The sequence below is a fragment of the Cebidichthys violaceus genome, unplaced genomic scaffold, assembly GCF_023349555.1.
Source record: "Cebidichthys violaceus isolate CVI_PGR_0920_01 unplaced genomic scaffold, fCebVio1.0.p SCAF_107, whole genome shotgun sequence".
NCBI classification, from domain to species: Eukaryota; Metazoa; Chordata; class Actinopteri; order Perciformes; family Stichaeidae; genus Cebidichthys; species Cebidichthys violaceus.
Genome location: NW_027176271.1, coordinates 391,255 through 414,422, shown reverse-complemented (window position 1 = coordinate 414,422; position 23,168 = coordinate 391,255). Strand labels below are relative to the sequence as shown.

At 40.2% G+C, this 23,168-nt stretch overlaps 1 protein-coding gene across 2 annotated transcripts; it reads left to right on the top strand.

Annotated features, from left to right (window-relative positions):
- The first annotated feature begins 10,575 nt into the window (after window positions 1-10,575).
- Window positions 10,576-16,480, top strand: LOC137888887 (serine/threonine-protein kinase pim-3-like). 2 transcript variants are annotated; one of them, XM_068732397.1, is made up of 4 exons: window positions 10,576-10,688; window positions 14,815-15,154; window positions 15,390-15,566; window positions 15,673-16,480. In XM_068732397.1, the coding sequence occupies exons 2-4, from the start codon at window positions 14,899-14,901 to the stop codon at window positions 15,852-15,854; spliced, it is 615 nt and encodes a 204-aa protein (XP_068588498.1). In that variant the 5' UTR covers window positions 10,576-10,688; window positions 14,815-14,898; the 3' UTR covers window positions 15,855-16,480. The 2 variants fall into 2 exon arrangements, with proteins under 2 accessions (XP_068588498.1, XP_068588506.1); XM_068732405.1 differs by having other exon boundaries at window positions 14,711-15,154.
- The last annotated feature ends 6,688 nt before the right edge of the window (window positions 16,481-23,168 follow it).

Below are 23,168 nucleotides of genomic sequence, written 5' to 3'. Positions count from 1 at the left end.
ATTCAAAATCTAGTAACAACTTCAGTGGCTGGCTAAAATTCAATTGTCTCCTCCTGGCCTCAGACAATGCTCTCCATTGGTCCATATGATGATCCTTGTAATGTCCGTTGGTCCACCTCCTCGTAAAAGCTTCGTCCATCCGACCCCCGCTTGACCACCGTCCTGTCTCCCGCGGTGCCGATTCACCTCCGACCCATCACATCTCCATATATGGTCATGAAAAACTCTGAAACTCTCACCCTTCCTCTCCTTGCCCTCTCTCTACTCCAAACAGTCAACTACTATACTTCTAGTCTAATACATTCAATTGATTAAGATTGTGTGGTTTATCACTTTTGTAAGTAATATATGTTGCACTTATACTATCCTTTACAAGTGAATATACTGTAAACCTATTATACATTTCATAAGTGAATATTTTGTGAACATATGATATTTTATACTTTCTTTAGGTGTGCTTTAAATCAAACTATTGTACTTCTAAACTTAAATTCCTCACAACCTTCATGCAAACACTTGTGTATATGTGTATATTAGAAATAGTTTGAACCTTTGTGCACACACTTGTGTATCTCATCCCTCCAGACACAGTTTCTCCATCTTCGACTTGGCCAATGTTTTTTTTTAATATTTTAATTTCTGTACCTGTGCACAAAGAGTCACTTTTGGGTAGCTTCTAATTTAAAGGGACCCGGTGTCCTCAGGGATATCCAGAATGCCCTGGCGTTAAACAGTGTCTTGAGAGACAATCTGGCTGATTTATTGTTACCAAATGGTTCTGCCTTGTTACAATATGTTGATGACATCATGATTTGCAGCCCAACAGAAGAAGCATGCAGATTAGAGTAATTTACAATTACAGTTATCCTACTTAAATGTTGGCTGCAAATGGTCACAAGGCTATCCGTCAAATTGAAATTTGCTCTGGATAGTTTCATATCTGGGACATGTGATCACAGCAGAGGGCAAAACCCTCTCTCCCAAGAGAATACAGGCAATTCAAAATGTGCCTAAAACACAACTAAGAAACAAATGATGAGCTTTATATGAATGACGTCATATTAGATCAGTGGATCCTAAACTTCTCAGAAAGAGAGGCATCCCTCTCTTCTATGATTCATGGTAAACATCTTTCTGCTCAGAACAAACTGACCTGGACTGACTGCTCGACTGCTGCCTTTAATGACATAAAGGACGCTTTACTGTCAGCTCCGACACTTGGACTACCTAAACTAGACGTGGACGAAAGAGACGTTTACATGACATCAGTTTAGACTCACGAACATGGGGAGCTCATGGTTCCTTTCTGCCGTTTCACATATTAGATTAGATTAATACATTAGATGTGCCTAACATTACTGTGGAACGATGTATTATCCATTATTTTATTAATATGTTTAGCTCTATTAATCGTGAATACAGAACTCATGTAACTCTTGTTGCTTTATGAATAAGAGGAAAAAGTAACTAGAGTAAAGACAACATTTTGAATTGAAAGTCACCATGAATAAACAGAGATATTCCACCTCCAGATCCATCCTCTCTTGCATGGTGAACTGAACTGTATTTTGTTATTTTAAAGATGTATCTAGAGTCCTCAGTAAACCATGTTTCTGACAGGCCAATAAATGCAAATTCATGCTTAAGTAAAGACAAATAATGAATTAATTTGTCATAGTTGCTAGGAAGACTTCTTATATTCAGATGACAAGTAAAGAAGGTATTCCCTAAAACTGTCTGTGTTATGAAATGTGATGTTCACACTAACGCTTCTGATCCCATTTCAACAGGAAATGCTGCAGCTGATGCTACGATTAAGCAAGCGGGTTTTTTATTATCAGGTTACTCTTTTTAGCTCACAACACTTATGCTAGGTGAGCCTACAGAAGTATCCCTCACTTATGATATTCAATTATTGCAGACAATTGCCACATGCTCTCTTCCAGTAGCACACTAAATTAGCTCACAGCAGAGATAACATGGTACAAGGGAAATATGAAGTTTTAAGTCCCATTGCAGGATGAATAAAGTATCTATCTATCATCCATCCATCCATCTATCTATCTATCTACTATCTAAACTCTCAAGATAACATGGTGACATGATGAGCTGAGCCTCTACATTAAATAATATAAATATCACTGTATTCAAATTAGTTGTTAACTGGCATTAAGGAATGTAAAAGAACTGCAGCGATAAATATTTGTATTTTATTAAGTTATTATTAGGAATTACAATACAATACGTTATGATGTATCACAGCAGGGATTTATCAGAATAGACTAAGTAGCATCATTCATCTGTGGATTTCAGGATTTTAAGAAGAGACTTAAAGTAACGGTCAGTGGAAACAAAGCAAAGAAATATGCTATGTTATTGTATTAATTCATTATAATCTTTTAACGGCAGACATGGGATGATTTTATTTGGCACAATTTTACACATTTTTAAAGCACTTATCCCTTTAACCAGTGTTTCCTTATCCTTTTGCATGGTTTTACTTTCCCCCCTTTTTTCCCCTCAGCCCAGTTTTAAAGCACTTACCTTTTAGATGTGGTGTCTGTGTATTTATACTCTTGTTGTGTTTTATAATTTATTTTATTATATATGTGTGTTATATTTATGTTTTTATTTATATATTTATTAAGGAAACACAATGTATTATTTTGTTCTTGTTCTTTTATCCCCTGCTGTCTGTTTTTATGAATTTTATTTCCAGTCTTTTAAAGCGAGGGTTTCTTTCAGTGGATGGACCTGTACCCCCCCCCCCCCCCCCCCCCCCCCCCCCCCCCGGCTGGGGGGAACATGGAGCTCTTATCCTGTTTTAACTTTTAACCTCCTCTCCCTTAAACATTCCCTCTCCGACTGCCCCGCTGGTGGGTGCTCTGCTGCGAAGCTGTTTTAACACTGAGCCCCAGTTTCGTGTTCCTCTAGCTGTACCACTCCCCTTTCTTTGGAAACGAAGCGAACAAGCCTCTGCTGCTGCCCAAAACTCAGGTGATTGACTGCGTTGTGAAGGTCCTGGACCAGACACCTCCTCATAATGCGAGTAGTGTTTGTCAGAGCCGGTCAGGTCAGCAATGAGGTCGCCATCCTGTCAAACGAGTACGGATCCAACCGCCACGCTGCCTTCCTGACGGGCCTGGGCAAATTGATCCATTTGAAGGACTGCGATCCAGACCAGATCTTCCTCGGAGGACTCGACCAGTACGGAGACGATGGAGAGTTCACCTACTGCTGGTCGCCCTCCAGGGTCGCAAAGACCTAGAAGGATTAGTTGACACGACCGTGGCCAAAAATGTTTTATTTCTTAATTGTTTTTAAACTCTTATTGTTATTTTATTAAAAAATAATCTTTAATATTGTATTCCTTTATTTCTATTTTGTTGGGTTTTAGGTTGTTGTAACCTCTTTTTATTACAGCTCTTAGTTTTGATTTGATTTTTATTTCTTAAATGGTTTGAAACTATTATTATTATTTTTATTAAAAAACAACTTTTAATAATTTATTCTTTTATTCCTTTTTCTCATTTATTTTAGGAGTCTTTTATCAAAGCTTTTTTTAAAGGGCAGCCCCCTTGTGCCAGTGCCCCTCGTGGCCCTCTTAGGAGGGCCGCGCCCCTAAATGAACCTAACCCTGCCAGTGCCTAGGAGGCATAGGACCCCAACCAAAGCTACCCTTTAGTCAAAGGCAAAACCCTTTTATCAATTGTCACAAGAAAAAAATGTCACAGGCCCTTTCAGCAAACTCAAGCTACAGCAGGGACCTCTGACCTCCCATTTGTAGCCACATATCCCCCATCTACTGTTGAACTTGTCAAGAGTGATTAGGACGTATATTTAAAATGTTAACAATTTCCTGCATTTTACTACAGTATTTTATTTCTTACACTGCTTTGTATTGTTTTAATGTTTCAATGAAAGTTATTAATTGTTTTTTAAATCTCCTTTTCTTTTGCCTTAAGTGTTGATGCTTTTAATGGTTTTATGTGAAGCACTGGGAAACTGTACAGTTTGTGTGTATTGTGATTTATTTATTGATCGATTTACGTAACGTTTGATTTTATGGGTCTATAATTATAGATAATAACATTTCCTGGAAAGAATATTCATTTCTTTCCAGGAGACTTTTTGTAAAATATTATAAATTATTCAGAAATGATGGACCCATGAAATGAAGCATTACCTTTTAATCTTACAGGTCTGTACTTTTTCTAATAATTTCTTTGACAGTTTCCTGGAAAGACGAATGTGATTTGGTTGTAATTATTGTAAAAAAAAATAAATAACTTCATTTAAATCGTCATTATTATTAGAAACTTTATTTGCCATATATTTAATTTTATTTGTGTGCGTGTATTGACTAAAATACCCTCCAGGTTAAACTAAAATAAAACATATTATAAAGATATGTATGTATGTGTGTGTTATAAATGCACAAAGTCTCTTTCTTAATTGGTACCAAATGTTCTTTCCAGGAAACATTCATAAATTACAGCCCATAAAGTTAACATCGTGCCTGAAGATGTTCAGGCTGTGTGCGATCAAGATGACATCAAGCCAATGGCGAGTTCACAGGCAAAGTACCTGCCGGCCAAAACGAGCAAAGCTTGGACCGATTTGGAGATTTCGCTGATGAACACGGACAAAGTGACAACAACCAAAACGGCATACGAAGAGTACCTTAAACAATGTTCACAAGAGAAGATACCAGCCAGATGATTTGAGGCGTTCAGAGCAAAGAGGAGAACAGTGCAGAAGAAAGACAGACAGTTGTAATTTCCATTTTTGTTGTTCAAGTTTGCAGTGGTAATGTATAATGTTCTGTTGAAACAAACAAGAAAAGTAACTGCAACCCTTTGTAAATAAGTCCTCCAGAAGATGAAACACCTATAATTTCTAGAATTATTATTTTTATTATTTAAAAAAATAAAAATAAAAAAACTCCACATGGACTCTGCCTTGACGTGGCGTGGGGGCTTCCAGTACCAAAGAGTCCGAAAACGGTTAGGGTTAGTAAAAAATGACATGTAGGGTTAGGGTTGGGTTAGGTATAGGGGTAATAAGGGAGGATTGACCTCCTCAACTGCCTTGTCGAACAAGGACAGGATGAAGGTGAGGTCCTGCCGCAACACATGGTACTTTGCCGTGTCGCCAGAGCACTGTTTCTGGACAGTGGGCCTGACTTTGTAGCAGAGATGCTGTTCAGCAACTTCTTGAAGTTGTAAGTGACTGTTTTCAACACCTCATTGGCCATTACGTTGTACAGGTCTTTCCTAAAAAGCCTGGGGTCTTTCCATCATTACAAGATGGAAGCTATCATCCACATATCCTAAAGTGTGTCTAACTACATTTCGCAGTGCCCTTTTGCCATCTTATTTATTTATTATTTATTTATTACACTATATTTATCCCGTTGAGGGAAATTTTTTCTCTGCATTTGACCCATCCCTGTACCAGGGAGCAGTGGGCTGCCCATGACAGGCGCCCGGGGAGCCGCTAGGGGGACAGTGTCTTGCTCAAGGATACTTCGACTCAGCTCACGTCCCAGCCAAGGATCGAACTGTCGACCCTCCGGTTCCCAGACAACCATCTTAGCCTAGTGAGCTCGTCGCCCCAGCTAGTGGCTGTAAGTGCCCATATCCATATGTTTCTTCAGAAAATGGTAATGGTCCTTGAGTGTGTTCGGGAAGAGGCGTGGTAGTAGGAGATAGTGAAGGCCACCCTGCAAGCCTTGAAGTTTCTTGAACCCGACTACCACCCGTGGTGCAGTGCACGGGCACGTGCACATCCGCATGCATGAAATCCGTCAGTTGTTCATATATTTAAAATTTATCCAGGAGATTGGTTGTGTTTTTGGTGCCCACATCATAGAGCTCATCATCCATGTCCATCCTTCTTGCCGCTGACACAAATGCTCACAGCGTGTGTGAACCCGCCCCCGAAAATGCGAAAAAAATCCTCTTATTGAATGGGAGCCATGGGTAAGTGTGTGAAAAATTCATAACTCCACTCTGCTTGCTCCAAATGACCTGCAATATAAACATATATATATATATATATATATATATATATATATATATATATATATATATATATATATATACACACACACACACACATTAGGAACATGCGTTATATAATGTTTATTAATATTAATTATAGACACAAGCATTCAATACCAAACTATTAATACAGCACACTATGATCGTCAACTTGCTATGTTTTTTTTACATAGTTTGCAACATCAGCACAACTTTGTAATATTAATTTAGAAATAAGGATATTCAAAATGTGCTTAAATATTTTTTTTTTCGAAGTACTGATATTTTAAAGAAACACGAATTAAGCAATGCAATGGTACTATTTCTGCACTGACTCAAAGAAGTGAGGGAGGAACACACTTTTCCTGACATTTGCGCTCCCCGGTTCACCTGTCCCCACCCCCCACTCGCCGCAGTCTATAAGTTTCTCCTTCCTGATGACAATCAGAAGGATCACGACGCATCAGCAGCAGGCCGCACAGGACAGAAACGCAACTGATGCCCAAGAAGGGTAAACAAATGACAACAAAGTAAGTAACATTACATAAAACTAAACCGTTAACCGTTTTAGTTGATATTTGTTCGGCTAAGCACATGTTTGCGGCCAAAATCTCACTCAATTGTATATTAGCATGGGATGGTTATGCTAACGTGACATAGCTTCCCGCCAGCATTGGACTATGTTGTCAGCATTTTCCAGATTATGGACTGCTAATAAAATATTTAAATAAAAGCTTTTTCACCTGCTACTTTACAGCCACCAGTAGCTATCATTAGCTTTTTATATTGAGTATCTCAAGTTACCATAACTTATTTTGTTCAATTACTCTTCCCAATGTGTTTGCATGCACCAGGTAACCAGGTTATTACATAGTTCTGCAGATCAGTAACAGACTTGAATTTCGAATATTTTTTATAATTACTTATCAAATTATTACTGATAGACGCTGCTGGCGGCGTGTGTGTGTGTGTGTGTGTGTGTGTGTGTGGGGGGGGGGGGGGGGTCGTGTCGGAGCCGAACTGCGCAGTGAGTTGGACAGAGAGCCTCTCAACGATGAACGGGTCTAAATGTAGAAACAGTCAGTTGGGCACTAGTGGAAACGGACTTAGTCTGCTTTGTTACTTTAAGTTTCAGTCGGACTTTGGTTGCAGCTATTTTAAATACGAGGACGCATCGTTTCGATTAAAGATCTTTGCTTTCATCCGCTCCATCTGTTCTGCAAGTGCTCACTCATGTAAGAAGCAGGCTAGAAACCCGTTTAGCGTTACCTGCACTGGTCTCTGAAATCCACTACCCTGTCCCCAGAAACCATACTTCTTGTTGACAGTCATGCCAGTTAAGAAGCCAGCTGACTGGAGAAAGCCACTGTAAGCTGATGAATTAAGTGCAGGTTAACACACTGACTAGAGCTTCTTGAACTTCACTCAAGCCAGTTTATTATCTCTATAACAAGTGTTTAAGTATGGAAGATTATTACTTTGAATAGGTTCAAGCATGGACTTGATTCACTTTATCTCCACAAGCTGTAAACATGAAGTTTTCTTGACTTAAATATAGCCAGGTTAACTGTAGAGCTGGTCACACCTCAAATGACAGATATTTCTATTAGAAGTTAAAAGTGATGGATCTCTAGGTAAATAGACGTCACATCAACTGTTCTGTGTTTAACCTCCTGCAGACAGAGTGCACCATCCACCAGGCTGAGCGCACGCTTAGATCGCCTGAGGAAGCATCACAATCAATGCTTATTCAGGCACATGGAATATGAAAAACACCAAATGCAGGTAATGATGGTGGGGCTCTTTAAAAAGTGATACAGTATTCATAGAACCAAGACTTGAACATCTGATCTTAAATTACAAAGACTTTTCAATGGGGCCTCCTGCACATTATGTTTTAGTTTTAGTAATAAAGAAAATGTGTGTATGAGTGTAGAGATCTGGCTCTTCAGCTCTTTGTGAACGTCTTGTTCTGGAGAAATGGTAATATGTGTTTGTCTCTGGTGTTTAGTCCTCAGGAAGTCCAAACCCAGAGAGGGAGACCTCATCAACACCAAGCCTTCCATCTGAGCTACTGGAGTCTTCCAAGTGTTTGGTAAGTGTCAAACAAGTAGTGCTTTTAGTTTGTCCCATATGACAGCCTCCTGATAGGTTACTTTAACCTGGCCTTCATGGCTGGTATGTTATATATAGATGGAAATGCATATCTTCCCCCAAATTCTATATACTTTGCCTCTTTGACCTGAAAAACTCACACATTACATGACAGTGATTTAGCAGACGCTTTTATCCAAAGCGACTTCCAATTCAGATTCTATCACACCGTAGGCACAGCTACGGGAGACATTTCAGGGTGAAGTGTCTTGCTCAAGGACACATCGACATGCGACTGGTGGAGCAGGAGCCGGGGTTCAAACTGCCGATCCTCTGATTGAAGGACGGCCCTGCTCTCCACTTAGCCACAGTCACCACACCATGACTAAACTATGTGTTAATAAAGCTCAACAGAAGTGTAATGAAACAAATACTTGAACAAATAATACATTTATATAAGAAACAAATTGAATTGGAAATTAAACATCAAACCCCATTCTTTAACAAACACATTTAAAGGTTTAATTAGCTCTCCATGACAACTAGCTCTATCATGCACACTCTCCTCTTCTCTCTCACACACACACACAAACTATCTCTATCTCTCGGTGTGTCTCTTTCTTTTTCTCTTTCTCTCCTTGATGCAAGCAGACCAGTTCATAGCAGTGAAACAATTAGAAAGGGCGAAGGGAGAGACAGAGAACTGCAATTTTTAATGTTGACACACTAAACACTTTTTCTATTTTTCTCTTTCTGAAACTCATTTTCTTGAGAAATGCGAATACATGTGTCCTCTGTATCTGCCTCTCTCCCTGCTGTTTTAGCCCTCAGGAAGTCCAAACAAAGATGGGGAGATCTCATCACTATCAGAACTTTCATCTGAGCCACTTGCAGCTTCCACGAGCTTGGTAAGTGTCAAACAAACCCTTTGAACTGGTCCTGTCCCTAATGACAGGCCTCCTAATAGTTTACTTCACCCTGTTATTGTTACTTGCCAGTTACAATGCAAGTATCCACCCAGGTAATCAGAAATGATTACTTGCTGGCTGTACTGTAGAGTTGGAAGCTTCAAATCTTCAATCATAAAAGATGATAGGCAAATTCTAAATCAACATTTGAATTCTCCACTGCTTTTTTTTTTTTTTGCATGTCTATTCATTCATTGTGTTAAAGCCCGACGGACCCGAATTCGGGTCCGCTGTAGCATTTACCGTCGAAAAAAGTCCATTTATGCATGTGTACAATTTATGAATATGAATATGAATATCCCCCCAAAAAATAAAAGATCTGGGTAAAACGTACAATCTAACACATTTTTACAAACTACAAACTCCATTCTACACAACTATTATACGCAAATAAAAGATTTGCGTATAATCGAAAGCGAAAGCCTTAACTCCAAAAAATATGGATTGATGCACAATAGTTTGTTCAATAAAACATGTTCTTTTTTCAATCAATTTTGAGTTTTGGACTGGACAATTACAGAGATGAGGACTGCGTCACTCGCTGTGTGTGTGTGAGTGAGAAAGAAGGTGAAAGGTGTACTATTGCATTCAATGTTTCTGTAAGTTATTAATATTAGTAACTTGAGTGTCAACGTTATGAATGATGCTTAAAAGCTTCAAACTATTCAGTATAGCAAAAGAAAGTTAAAGGAACATTGCATGCAATAGTCCACCTTTTACCTTCCCTTCCCCTCTCTCTGTCACTCTCTCTCTCATTGACAGCAAGCACCACGGCACTCTGCACCTATTGTTATGTCATTTTGTGAACAAAAGTTATTTTCATTCAAGGAAGTTCATTTAATAAAAAGGACTACCTCATTTCATTTGATGAATCACTTCATTCAATGACAATTTTGTTTGAGAAATACATTTTTTGGGTGATGACGACATAAGCAGATGACAGACATTCTGAGCTTCATCCGTAAACCTCAAACAAATGTCAAAAAATGACATTGGGTAGAGCCCCAGCTATATGTGCAGCTACAATGAGATTGCACTATATTTGAGTTGTGGGTGTTTTGAGACAAAATAATTCATTAGTGGTTGTGTGCAAGCTATATGCATTCACCAAACCTAACATTTGGCTACAATGTCTACACCTGGGCAGCGCCTCACATTTTACTTTGCCATTGTTACTAATGGGAAAATCTACTGCATTTGGAACTTGCAGCATGTATCTACTCTTGATATCTGCTTGTTTGCAGCCCATTCACTTTTTTATAATGTACAGTTTGTATCAGAATGAGTTAGGTTGTCATATTTTCATCACATGGGAAAAAATGGCAAACATGGTCCCAACCATACATTCACCGCTGTGTTGTTATCATGTACCTTTACTTAAAACTACAAGGGTTTCATATCCTTCTTCAATGTATAACAGTAACTACTGCCAGTGCTTTATATTGTTTTGTTTTTCCCTTATAGGAAACAAGCCTGGACTTTGAGAGCAACACAGAGATATTATCCCCTGAAAGTCCATCCTCTGGTGTTGGTGATGACCCAGATGTTCCACCTGTGGGGACCTTCAAGATGATGACAAAAGGTTGGACATTGAATTATTATTGAAATGAACATTTCATTAACATTGAAATAAGGAATTCTTCAACTCAAAATGCAGAGAAATCCACTGAAGGGAACATTAACGACACAACCAAATCTTACTTCTTAGTTTCTTCTGCCATTGTCTTCTCTTCACTTGAGCAATCTGGAAAGAATAAAGTTTGGAGAAACACCGTCAAAGCAGAAAGATTGTCTGTGATAGAAAACCGATTCAGTCATGGTGGTTATCACACCCTTACCTAACTCTGACCCGATATGCTTCATGAATCAGCAACCTCCTCTAACACCTCTAACAATGGCGCAGCCCCCCCTCCTCCTCCCCCCGTCTTGAATCAGCGCAAACGTTTGGGGTAAACATGTAATGCCTTTTTAAAGTCCAAACTTTCTAAAAGCGTGACAAAACAGGAAAACTTTGACGGTTCAAACACTTAAACCAGGCGAAGCAACTAATTCTAATGAATAATTCCACTGACACACTACTGTATCAGTTCACATAACTGACAGGGCGCAAATGATTGCGCTAATTGCAGAGAGGTGTCACACTTTTTTTCATTCTATTTCCATTAAAAGTAACGGAGGTAAACACAGAGAGAGAGGGACCTGCTTTTACCGTGTCTGAAGATGAGTGTCGACAGGCCAGAGGTGGGCCGTTCTGAGAAGCTTTACCAAACCCCATACTCTGATTGGCTGAGCAGCTCAGGGGGGCAACGTGACCCCCAAAGTGAGCCCGCTGTCATCATGGAAATTTAAAGAACAGACAATGATGAGATAACGTAAATGTTAATATTCTTATCACTTTCATTATTTCCCCCCATGTTTTAGGGATGCTAGAGGTTTTGACTTGAGTTGTTTTGACCAGAAATAGATTAGCAACCATTTTTCTCAAGCATTTCCATTTGTTGGGCATACTTGTTGATCATTATCAGAGAAAAGACAGATGTGATAGATTGTTTTCGTTCTGACGTTATTTCATGTCTCTTCATACCTTTATCCTTCCCCTCTCTTCCATGCCATCATACTTTTCCTCTCTCGCCATCCTGCACACTCCTTTTCACATTTTCATCGTTCCCTCTCCAGTCCATGTAGATGGAAAGATGGCCTTGTTGATATTGTAGTATGAAACCGGAAAAAAAATCTTTGCATTTCATTTTTTTGTACTTTCTCCGACACTCTTAGACACTCCCAGGTCAGGTGGTGGTCTCTTCAACTCAGAGTGTCAGGTTTCACAGATCATCCAGTCAGAGTTGGTCTTCAATACAACCCCACTCCTGTCCTCTTTCTTTTCTTGATAGCCTAGAGCCTAGAGTTTCGCTCACCAAACCCGTAAGGCACGTGACTATGCTGCCATGGGCAAGTGTGTGACAAATTCATACCTGCTCTCTGAAACGTTTATTGAGGATCAATCGTACATTTGTTAACTAGACATGGGCTATCTAGACATTCTAAATGTTTAGAATGCACATTTCTAGTCACTCTGAACAATCACAGTGACTCAATCAAGAGTGAAATCGACCAGCAATTTCACCTCTGTTGTGACTTCCTGGGCACCACCGCTTTTACGGGTGACAGGTTCCCTGAAAGTCACACGCTGGACGTAGAAGGGTTCTTTACGGGGCAGACACCCTTGCTCTGCTCTATAAGACAAGCTTCCACGCGAAGCACGCAGTAGGACTTTTGACAGACAGCAGTTTGATTCTGCTGTTCCTAGCTCTGGCCAGCAGAGGGCACTCTAGGACCTCTCTTAGAAAATGTCACAGGCCCTTTGAGCAAACTCAAGCTACAGCAGGGACCTCTGACCTCCCATTTGTAGCCACATATCCCCCGTCTACTGTTGAACTTGTCAAGAGTGATTAGGACGTACATTTAAAATGTTTACTTGTATGCATCTCAATCTGTATATTCTTTGTACTTTTAATAGTTTATCAGGTAACTCCTCGTCTCCACCTCAATCCCTATATTTTATGTATTTGTAATAGTTTCATCAGATGTCACTGTGTTTTTACTTCAGAAGATGTTAGACTGCTCCATTAGCCTGCTGGCCTCCAAAATCCCGCTATCACGGGGTTCCTCCACCGCCTCCTCCGTCTCCTCATCCTCCTCCACCGCCTCCTCATCGTGCTCATGTTCTGGACTCAAGTCCATCTCCGTGTGCATGGGGACGGCAGGGTTCGAGGCTCTCAACTGCGCCAGATGCATCACCGTCACCTGATATTTGGCTGCCTTTTGTTGTAGCTCCCGAGCACCACGGTCCAGCTCGAGGTGGCCTTTCATTTTTCAGATGGTGGGGCATGGCCGCACATACTTTCTGACAGAGAGGGCAAGCGTGAACCATCTTTGTGCGAGTCATATCTAGAAAAAAGAAAAGGAAGGAAAAAGAGCCATTTAGATACGGTATTTCATCATGCAATTCGGGGAGAGGCAAACTGTTTGCCTGTTATCTGCTGCTGCTGCCTGCTGAAATGGCGTGGAACCGCCCCGCCCTGAAGTAGAGGAATCGGGGGGCAGTCGCTCCAGCCTTGAAGGCATTCATTCCCCCATGCTCCTCAGTAAATTGCTCAGTATGGCCATCTGTAGGGTTTTTGCTTAGCCTCCAGAACACACCCTTGCTATCAAATCATTCATGCCCACATGACAGCCATGCCATAGGAACAAGCTAAAGCCACCAAACTTGACACACACCTGCTCTGGCTTCATACTAACACGCACACCAAGTTTTAGGAGAATAGCACTAAGTGACCAAGAGCTTTACACAATAGCTCTTGGTAATCTGGGCCTCTTCATCATATATGACGCAGCCTGGGATTTATTACAACGGCCGTCTATGACAGCCATACCAGAGGAAGTAGCTACAAATGCCAAACTTAATACGAAGGTGCCACAAAGTGCTGGGAACACACACACAAAATCTCAGGATTTTAGCACAAACTTGCAAGAAGTTATAGACGATCACCGTTTTGGTGATCGTGGTTATTACCCCTGTACTTAGACAACAGCATATACTAAAGGAAGCAGCTGGAAGCACCAAACTTACCACAAACGTCGTATGGTGGGCTAGAAATACGCTCCCAAAATTTCAGGAGCCTAGCACAAATTTTAAGAAATCCTTACATAACCCTAACCCTACCTCTAACTCTAAACTTAACCTTCTATGACAGCCATGCCAAAGGAACAAGCTAAAGCCACCAAACTTGACACACACCTGCTCTGGCTTCATACTAACACGCACACCAAGTTTTAGGAGAAATGCACCACGTGACCCAGCACTATGTGTAGCGTGCACAGAATGACGTCACACAGGCTCAATCTGGTGCTACACATTTAATGAAAGTGCTCTGTAACATACAAAAATATACATTTAGGTGTACAGTCGCTCCACAGCGCGTTCTACTTCTATCCTGTACAGAGATTCTCATCCTCGCGAGACTTCAGTGTGGCTCTCCGTCACAGACACTGCTTATGTCGCAACACTGACACCTACTGGCGATCCACTGGATCTACTGCCTAACATGTAGCTGATGATAAATAACGCTGTACCCTCAATTTTAACTACAATTAACACTTCCTCCTCATAAACACATAGGAAACATAGTAAACTCTCTTAACTTACATTACACCCAAACAATTATTGTACTTTCTGAACGACATATGACTTGTTGTGCCACATATACACCATCTGGGCCTCTTCATCATATATGATGCAGTCTATGACAGCCATGCTGATTCAGCATTCCAAGTATTGTTCTTCGAATCTTTATTCCACTATTTCTTCCGTCGCGCTTGAATCTCTTCTTCTTCTTCAGTTTTTAAGCTACAGAAACCGTTCAACTCTGTAAATGTTCAGCTCATAATATTTCTAATCTTTCAACTTTTTGAATTATTAAGCTTTTTGCAACCTCATTTCTGTATTTTCAGCAATGTTTTTGCAATTCATTTCAGCCATCGTCTACCCTCTTATATAGTATGTTATAACTGTACGGTGTGTTGATGGCGTTTGTTTACATGCAGGTTGCTGTGAAGCACGTGTGCAGAGACAGAGTGACGGGGTGGGGCTCTCTGGTGAGATCATACATGCAGATATAACTGTTGTATGTGCTGTGGTTCCTCTGGAGGTGGTGATGTTGAAGAAAGTGGGCGGGGCATTCGACGGCGTGGTGCGTCTGCTGGACTGGTGGGAGTAGGCGGACGGCTGGCTGATGGTGATGGAGCGTCCCGAGCTGAGCCAGAACCTGTTCGACTACATCACGGAGCGCGGCGCGCTGGACGAGGCGGCTGCGCGCGGCTTCTTCCTGCAGGTGCTGGAGGCGGTGCGTCATTGCTACAGCTGCAGCATTATCCACCGAGCCATCAAGGACGAGAACCTGCTGGTGGACCTGAGGACCGGGCAGCTCAAACTGATCGACTTTGGCTCGGGGGCCCTCCTCAAAGACGAGGCTTTCACCGAGTTCACTGGTGAGTCCGATCAGCTGAGAGAATCTGAAGAGCTGTGGGGATTGTTTCTGAAAATCTAGACGTTTTAAAATATCGGAAAGGTGTTTTGGGTCAGTGACTACCGTCCCATCATGCACCGGTTCTGTAATGTCGTCAGCGTCTCCGGGAGTATTTTCCCGCACGATGGTGATCCGTCACTTCCTGCTCCACTCTGACACACACTGTACCTGTAGTGATGTAACTCTCCTCCCTCCAGGCACGCGGGTGTATGGTCCTCCGGAGTGGATCCGGTTCCATCGGTACCATGGTCGCTCGGCCACAGTGTGGTCTCTTGGCGTGCTGCTGTACAACATGGTGTGCGGGGACATCCCCTTCCAACAGGACAAGGAGATCCTGAGAGGACGGATCTACTTCAGACGCATCATCTCCTCAGGTGAGCCGGAGCGTGACGAGATCACGCGACCAGGTTTTTACATCGACGTTTGAACAAAACCAGAGATGAGTGTTCTTCATCTCCTCCTTGTTTGTTTTTACTTCAGAGTGCCAGCAGCTGATTGGCTGGTGCCTGAGCCAGCAGCCGTCAGACCGGCCGACCCTGGAGCAGATCCTCCTCCACACGTGGGTGACTGGCAGCGACGGGCAGCGCACGGACGCCGCCAACGCCGCCAACGCCGCCAACCCCATCACACCTGACTCCTCCCCCAGCCAGCAGAGCCTCTGATTGGTCAGCGTTTGGCTGCTGGGAAGAGTTTATTTTTTTTTTGTGCTCCACAGCGACCCCCTGCTGTTCACGGGGGACGGAGCAGTTCCTCGTAGAGGCTCGACGCTCGTCGAGGGTTCATGTTCAGAGTGCCTTGAGTTTGAAAAGCTGCAGATCAGGAGTCGGAAAAGATATGTTTTTTTGAATATGTCTGCTCCCCTCTTCAGGTAAAGCTTTATTTTTCTACAGTGTCGGTTCATGGAGACGGTTGGTTGATTGTTTCTGTTGTTAAATGTTCTGTGTTGATAAACTACAACGTCTTCTCTCTGCCCTCGGTCTCTGGGTGTTAAATGCACGGTCAATGCAAATATTCAGTATTATATTTGTGTGTGTATATATATTTTTTTTTATATATATATATTTTGTACATTCTGTTATATTTCTTTAGTAAAGAGACATTCCTCATCATTTGTTTATTTATTTAAGTTGTCGAACTTTTCTAAAATGTTTTTACTTTTTGTAAAAAAAAATCTTTTTTTTCCTGAAAACGGGAATAAAATCAGAATCAGGATTCCTCACATTCTGATTCTGTTAGTTCATGTTAGTTCAAACAATTTTTTCATAAAACTTGTTTGTATATAAACTGATTTTCTGTGTGATTTTGTGTGTCTTTTACCTAAAAAAAAATACATAAATAATGAAGTCTCTAATAGAGGAGCAAAATACATGAATTTGAACTTTTGTTTAAGACCGCCCTGAACAAACACTTAATGTTGTGACTATTTAATTGATAATGAAATGAACAATATAGGAAGACACAACTCTTTATTTCTCATTTCAAGGGTTAAAGAAGTCTCATAGTCTTCCATTAAGGCAACGAATGTTGAAATCGCTGAATAACTGAATATAACAATATAATTTATTGATGATTTAATTGCTGAATTGAAGGTAATCCATTTAATAATCATTGAAGCTCCACGAAATGGGCAAACAAACCCCTCAGTGAACACGTGGACAGCATTGGTGTTAATCAGTGATGGTAAAGAAGTAAACTCTTATATTTTAAGCAGCACGTTCTGTGATTATTTTGTGCACATGTGTTGTAGTAATAGCTGGTTGTTGTAGTCACTGCTTGAATTCAAACCGTCACTGTTCACTCTGAATGTGGATCGGTACTTTGACTGGAGGACACACATGACACCCAGAAACATCCCGAAGAACAGAGAAAACAGACCCCACCACACACTTCTAGTGGGCCATAAGAGATCATTGAGAGAGCATTGACCAATGAATATTTCACAATTATGAAATCACTATTATGGATGATTACAAACAGTACTACGCCTCACACGGGACACCATTATGTTGAAGTTTGAGCTGGTCTGGTTGTTAGGAAATGACAAATATAATAAATGTTATCAATAGAACTCAATGTTTAAAAACATTAGATTTCAATAATAATGGGGAACCACAATGATGTTGGTTCAGTAGTTCAAAAAGGAATGAAAATGTCTACTAAAAGTAATTATTTATTATCAAAATGATACAATGTAATTAACAGGAAATCACATTTTTTACCAAAGGAACCTTTCAGCCATTTAAGGTAGACTCATAACATTGCTAATACTAAACTATCAATTTGGAACTTTGATTAATATTCAAATGAACAAGAACCAAATACCACCATATCAACAGCTGATAAATTGAAGTATTTTAGAGTTCCTGACTAGTAGTAGTAGTAGTAGTAGTCGTAGTTAGTAGCTGTAGCTGCTGATGTTAACACATCTATCGGAAATCATGAGAAAACACCGACAGCATTAATCTGATATACATCTCAGCCTGTCCTGGTTGTCATGGAAACATTCCTATGTCTGCAGTCAGTCAGCAGCTTCTTGTGAAATCAGATATAATCAGTTTCACACAACCGCAGTTCGGAAAGATGTGAATATGATCTGTAAAACTAAAGACAAGTCTCAGTAAAGCTCCACCTCGTCCTGTACGCAGACATAAACTGAGGACAGCACATGAGACAATCAGAGAGACAGACGGGCAGAGAGACGGTCCACCTGGACGTCATGGATCACCTGTTGATGATGCTGCTGTTGTTGTGGATCTCAGGTAGGACTCTGAATTAGAGATGATGTGTTTTATTACAATATTTCTGTTGTATCTTTAAATCAGAGAACACACACACACACACACACACACGGGTCAACCACAAATAACTCTTTTCAAATTGGATGTAATGCATATTTGTGAACAATGTGTTTAAACTCACAAAATAAGGTCTCATTTGTTCACTTTTCAAAGTGGTTAAATATATTTTTAACAGTATTTTTTAACTTCAACTAAAAAATGTCAGGTGGCACCACCACATATTTGTAAAAATATATATATATATATATATATATCTATTTCCCTACTATTCATTATCACTAATACTTTGACAAGTATCCCTCAGAGTGTCTACAATGCCAAACACATACTTATTTTGTAAATGTCTTATTTTGATATTTTCATAAAGTAACACAAAAAAGTGATTAAAAAGTATCCAAATGCATTCATCAAACGTATTAACATTACATATAACATTAAATTAAAACGCTCAGCAACTGGAATGCAATACTACTACAAACTAAATACAAATGGATTGTGAACAAATACAGGTTTGAATTTGATTTAAAAAAATACTTGAATGATTTTGAAACTTGTGACAAAATATTTCAAAACGTGTTGAACCATGTAAGGTCAACATTTCAGGTACAAACACACGGAAGAAACAATAAAACTGAAAAACTATTTCATTGAAATTTCACAAAACAGTTCAAGATTATTACAATCAAATAGAAAACTTCTTACTGAAAAATATAAATCGATGTGTTATTAATTATTGACTGCATGAACTGTACCGGCCTCCATGTTTAAATAAAAACACCACGAAAGTTTCCTCTTGGTTTAGAAAACGTGATGATGTTTCCTGAACTTTGTCAAATCGAACACATTCAAGTTAAAAATCCCCCAAAAATGAATCTAATCATAAGTCATTGATTATAATTGTAGTAAATCAATATTCCTGTAATGAATGTATATTCAGTAATGGTCTCTGTGTGCAGTGTTTTATAGTGTTGGTGGTAGAGTCCTCCATAGATTCACACTCATGACTAATAGACAGGAAACGATGCAGCATGTGATCAGTGATATCAGCCTCACTGTTTCCTGTTCACTCTCCTACAGACGGATCAGAGCAGCGTCACGTTACTGCTAATGCTGACTCAGGCTTTCTGACATGGACTTGTTTCTTCAGCATTGTCCACATGTTCTCAATGGGATTTAAGTCAGGACTTTGGGAAGGCCATTCTAAAACCCTAATTCTAGCCTGATTTAGCCATTCCATTACCACTTTTGATGTGTGTTTGGGGTCATTGTCCTGTTGGAACACCCAACTGCGCCCAAGACCCAACCTTCGGGCTGATGATTTTAGGTTATCTTGAACAATTTGAAGGTAATCCTCCTTCTTCATTATCCCATTTCCTCTCTGTAAAGCACCAGTTCCATTGGCAGCAAAACAGCCCCACAGCATAATACTACCACCACCGTGCTTGACGGTAGGCATGGTGTTCTTGGGGTTAAAGGCCTCACCTTTTCTCCTCCAAACATATTGCTGGGCATTGTGGCCAAACAGTTGATTTTTGTTTCGTCTGACCACAGAACTTTCCTCCAGAAGGTCTTATCTTTGTCCATGTGATCAGCAGCAAACTTCAGTCGAGCCTTAAGGTGCCGCTTTTGGAGCGAGGGCTTCCTTCTTGCACGGCAGCCTCTCAGTCCATGGAGATGCAAAACACGCTTGACTGTGGACACTGACACCTGTGTTCCAGCAGCTTCTAATTCTTGGCAGATCTGCTTTTTGGTGGTTCTCGGTTGACTCTTCACCCTCCTGACCAATTTTCTCTCAGCAGCAGGTGATAGCTTGCGTTTTCTTCCTGATCGTGGCAGTGACAAAACAGTGCCATGCACTTTATACTTACAAACAATTGTTTGCACTGTTGCTCTTGGGACCTGCAGCTGCTTTGAAATGGCTCCAAGTGACTTGTTCAAGTCAATGATTCACTTTTTCAGATCCATGCTGAGCTCCTTTGACTTTCCCATTGTAGCGTTTGTGGCCGTTTGTATCCAATGAGCCCTATTTAAATGGCCTCAGAGAAGTCACCAGCTGTAGTCACTCATAATCACTCACAAGAAGTTAAGAGGCCATGCTATGAAGCTCATTTCATTGACACAACTTTCTAAGTCACCAAAATTGTTAATTCATGTTGCTGTATGTATATTTTTGACCAAGCAGATTTTGTCACTTTTTCTGTGAACCCATAATAAAGTCATGAAAGAACCAAACTTCATGAATGTTTTTTGTGACAAAGAAGTATCTGTTCCAATCACTCTATCAGAGAAAAATCAGAGTTGTAAAAATAACTGGAAACTCAAGAGAGCCATGACATTATGTTCTTTACAAGTGTATGTAAACTTTTGACCACAACTGTATATATATACCTTATATAGATACATACATAGAATTATGGATATATTTATATATATACATACATTTATTTGTGTGTATATATATATACACACACACACGTACATATATTTAAAAATGATGGCAATAAAGTGACACTTAATATATTTGAATAGATTTTAAGTTTGATAAAAAAAAATTGAATAAATTAAAAAAAGAGTATATATAATAATAAGTATATCCAAATCAATTTCTAAAGCAAAACTGATTTATATTTACTAAGTATCGGAGAAAAAGTAATTTTGATTTACTCAATATCTGGGTGAACTTGATTTGGTTTTACTAATCCTCTGAAGGAAATTTAATTATATTTACTGATTATTTGAGATAAATTGATAAAAGCTTACTAAATATCTGGATAAACGACCAGTCACGCTGCCAATATTCTCAACGACACAGTTAAAGACTGTCAGAGGTGAATTTAATGATGAAATATTATACGAAACTTATGGAAAACTTACATTTCTGGTCTGTTTCTCTGCTGCGTTGGTGCTCAGCCTTCTGGTATCTCCGGACCGGGTAGCCTACCTTTGGACTACTGGTTACATCAGTTTCATCGCTTGTTTCATCGCAAAAAGGAGGTGCTTGGGATACTGGGAATCTTTTGAAATTTGGCACAAAATTCAATCGTGGTGAAAATTCCAGTATTATTGGGGTGTCCAGCTGTGGCGTGACATTTTGGCTCCATAGCGCCCCCTACAGAGTAGCCCCAACTTTGGGTTTCACCTAGCTGTATGAAATTTGGTAGGTATGTGGAACGTGATGGGACGTACAAAAAAGTCAAAAGGAGGTATATCCTAAACCAAACAGGAAGTCGGCCATTTTGAATTTGATGACGTTTTTGGACCGTTTCAAGGCGCCGTACTTTAACGAACTCCTCCTAGAGATTACACCCGATTGCCTTCAGATTTGGTCAGTATGCTCTTGAGACCTTGGCAGTGAAACGATACTCAAAGATCAAAAAGTTATCGAACTATGTGTCCGTGGCGTGGCGGCAAAAAAACACCATTTGCCATGAAACAGGAAGTTGTTGTAACTCGGCTGTACATTGCCTAATCTGCTCCAAATTTCTCAGATGTCATAACATCCTGACCCTGAACACATGTATATGACAATTTAGAATCATAGTAATAGCGCCACCTAGTGGCAACAGGAAGTCATAGGTTGTGTACTTTGACACCCTACTGCTCACAGATTAATCGGATCCCTCTCAAATTTTGTCACAAAAGCATTAAGACCTTGATAATGCTTCATTGTGAAAATTGTAGGAAGTTGTCAAAGCGTGGCGACGTGGCGGCTCTGCGAATTTCGATCCTTCGCTATGAACGAATAAACTGATGTAACTCGACTCCGCATCATCAGATCTTTACCAGATTTCACATGTTTGATTAAACTCCAGGCCTGAAGACATCTGCAAGCCAATTTTGAATCATAGTCATAGCGCCACCTACTGGCAACAGTAAGTTAAAGTCTTTATACTTTGGCTTGTTTCTCTTAGTTGGAAAATCAGATCAACATCAAATTTGTTCCACACAAATGTAAGAAGTTCATAATGCCAGTTCTCTAAGCTTTTGATGTTTCGTCGAACGCCGTTGCCGTGGTAATGCAGTCTTCGCCGTGAAAAACAATGGTCATTTGGAGAGGTTAAAGAAGCTCGAAACACAGGCAAACTTGACACACCCATCACAAGGCCAAAATGTAGTTCTATAATATGATTTTATTCAATCAGAGTGTTAAATCGGCTCAATAGCGCCCCCTACAAAATTTCGACGAAGCAGCCCTCGCAGTACGTTTCACAGAGATTAACAAAATTTGGTAGGCACATGTATCACATGTGGACTTAAATAAAAGTCTCTTGGGGCCATGCCCTAAACCCAACCGGAAGTCAGCCATTTTGAATTTAGTCTGAATTTCCAGTGTCGTTTTTTCAATTTCCAGGCGCTCTACTTTAACGAACTCCTTCCAGGGAACTAATCAGATCAACTTAGAATTTGGTCAGAACAATCTAAAGACCTTTGTGATTAAAAGTTACTCAAAGCTTGTTGTTTCGTGAAATGCTGTTGCCGTGGCGATGCATTCCTCGCCATGAAAAACAAAGGTGTTTTTGAGGGGCTAAAAATACTCAAAACAAAATCAAACTTGTCACACACATTTAAAATCCTGAATGTAGTTATCTGATGTGATTTTAATGCTTCAGAGTGGCAAATCGGCTCGATAGCACCCCCTACAATATTTCGACGATGCAGCCCTCGCAGTACGTTTCACCTAGATGTATGAAATTAAGTAAGCAGGTGTATCACATGTAAACTTAAAAAAAAGTCTTAGGGGTCCATGCTCTAAACCCAACCGGAAGTCAGCCAATTTGAATTTTGTATGAATTTCTTGTGGTTTTATTTCCTTTTCCAGGTGCTGCACTACGAACTCCTCCTAGGGAAATAATCCGATCAGCTTAGAATTTGGTCAGAACAACCTAAAGACCTTAACGATTAAAAGTTACTAAAAGCTTGATGTTTCATCGGATAACATGGACTTGGTGTCGCGGCAATTTTACATGATTCGTGTCGTGATTTTAGGACATCTGCATGCCAATATTAACTCATAGTCATAGCGCCACCTACTGGCAACCACCGACGTAAACAGAATTCTATAATAACAACGGCCCAAACAGGGTTTGTGGGCACACCATGAGAAAAAGACTTCTCTGATCTAAATATGTGCAAACTAAGATGCTTGGAGAACAAAAGTTAATCAACAGTGTTTTTCAA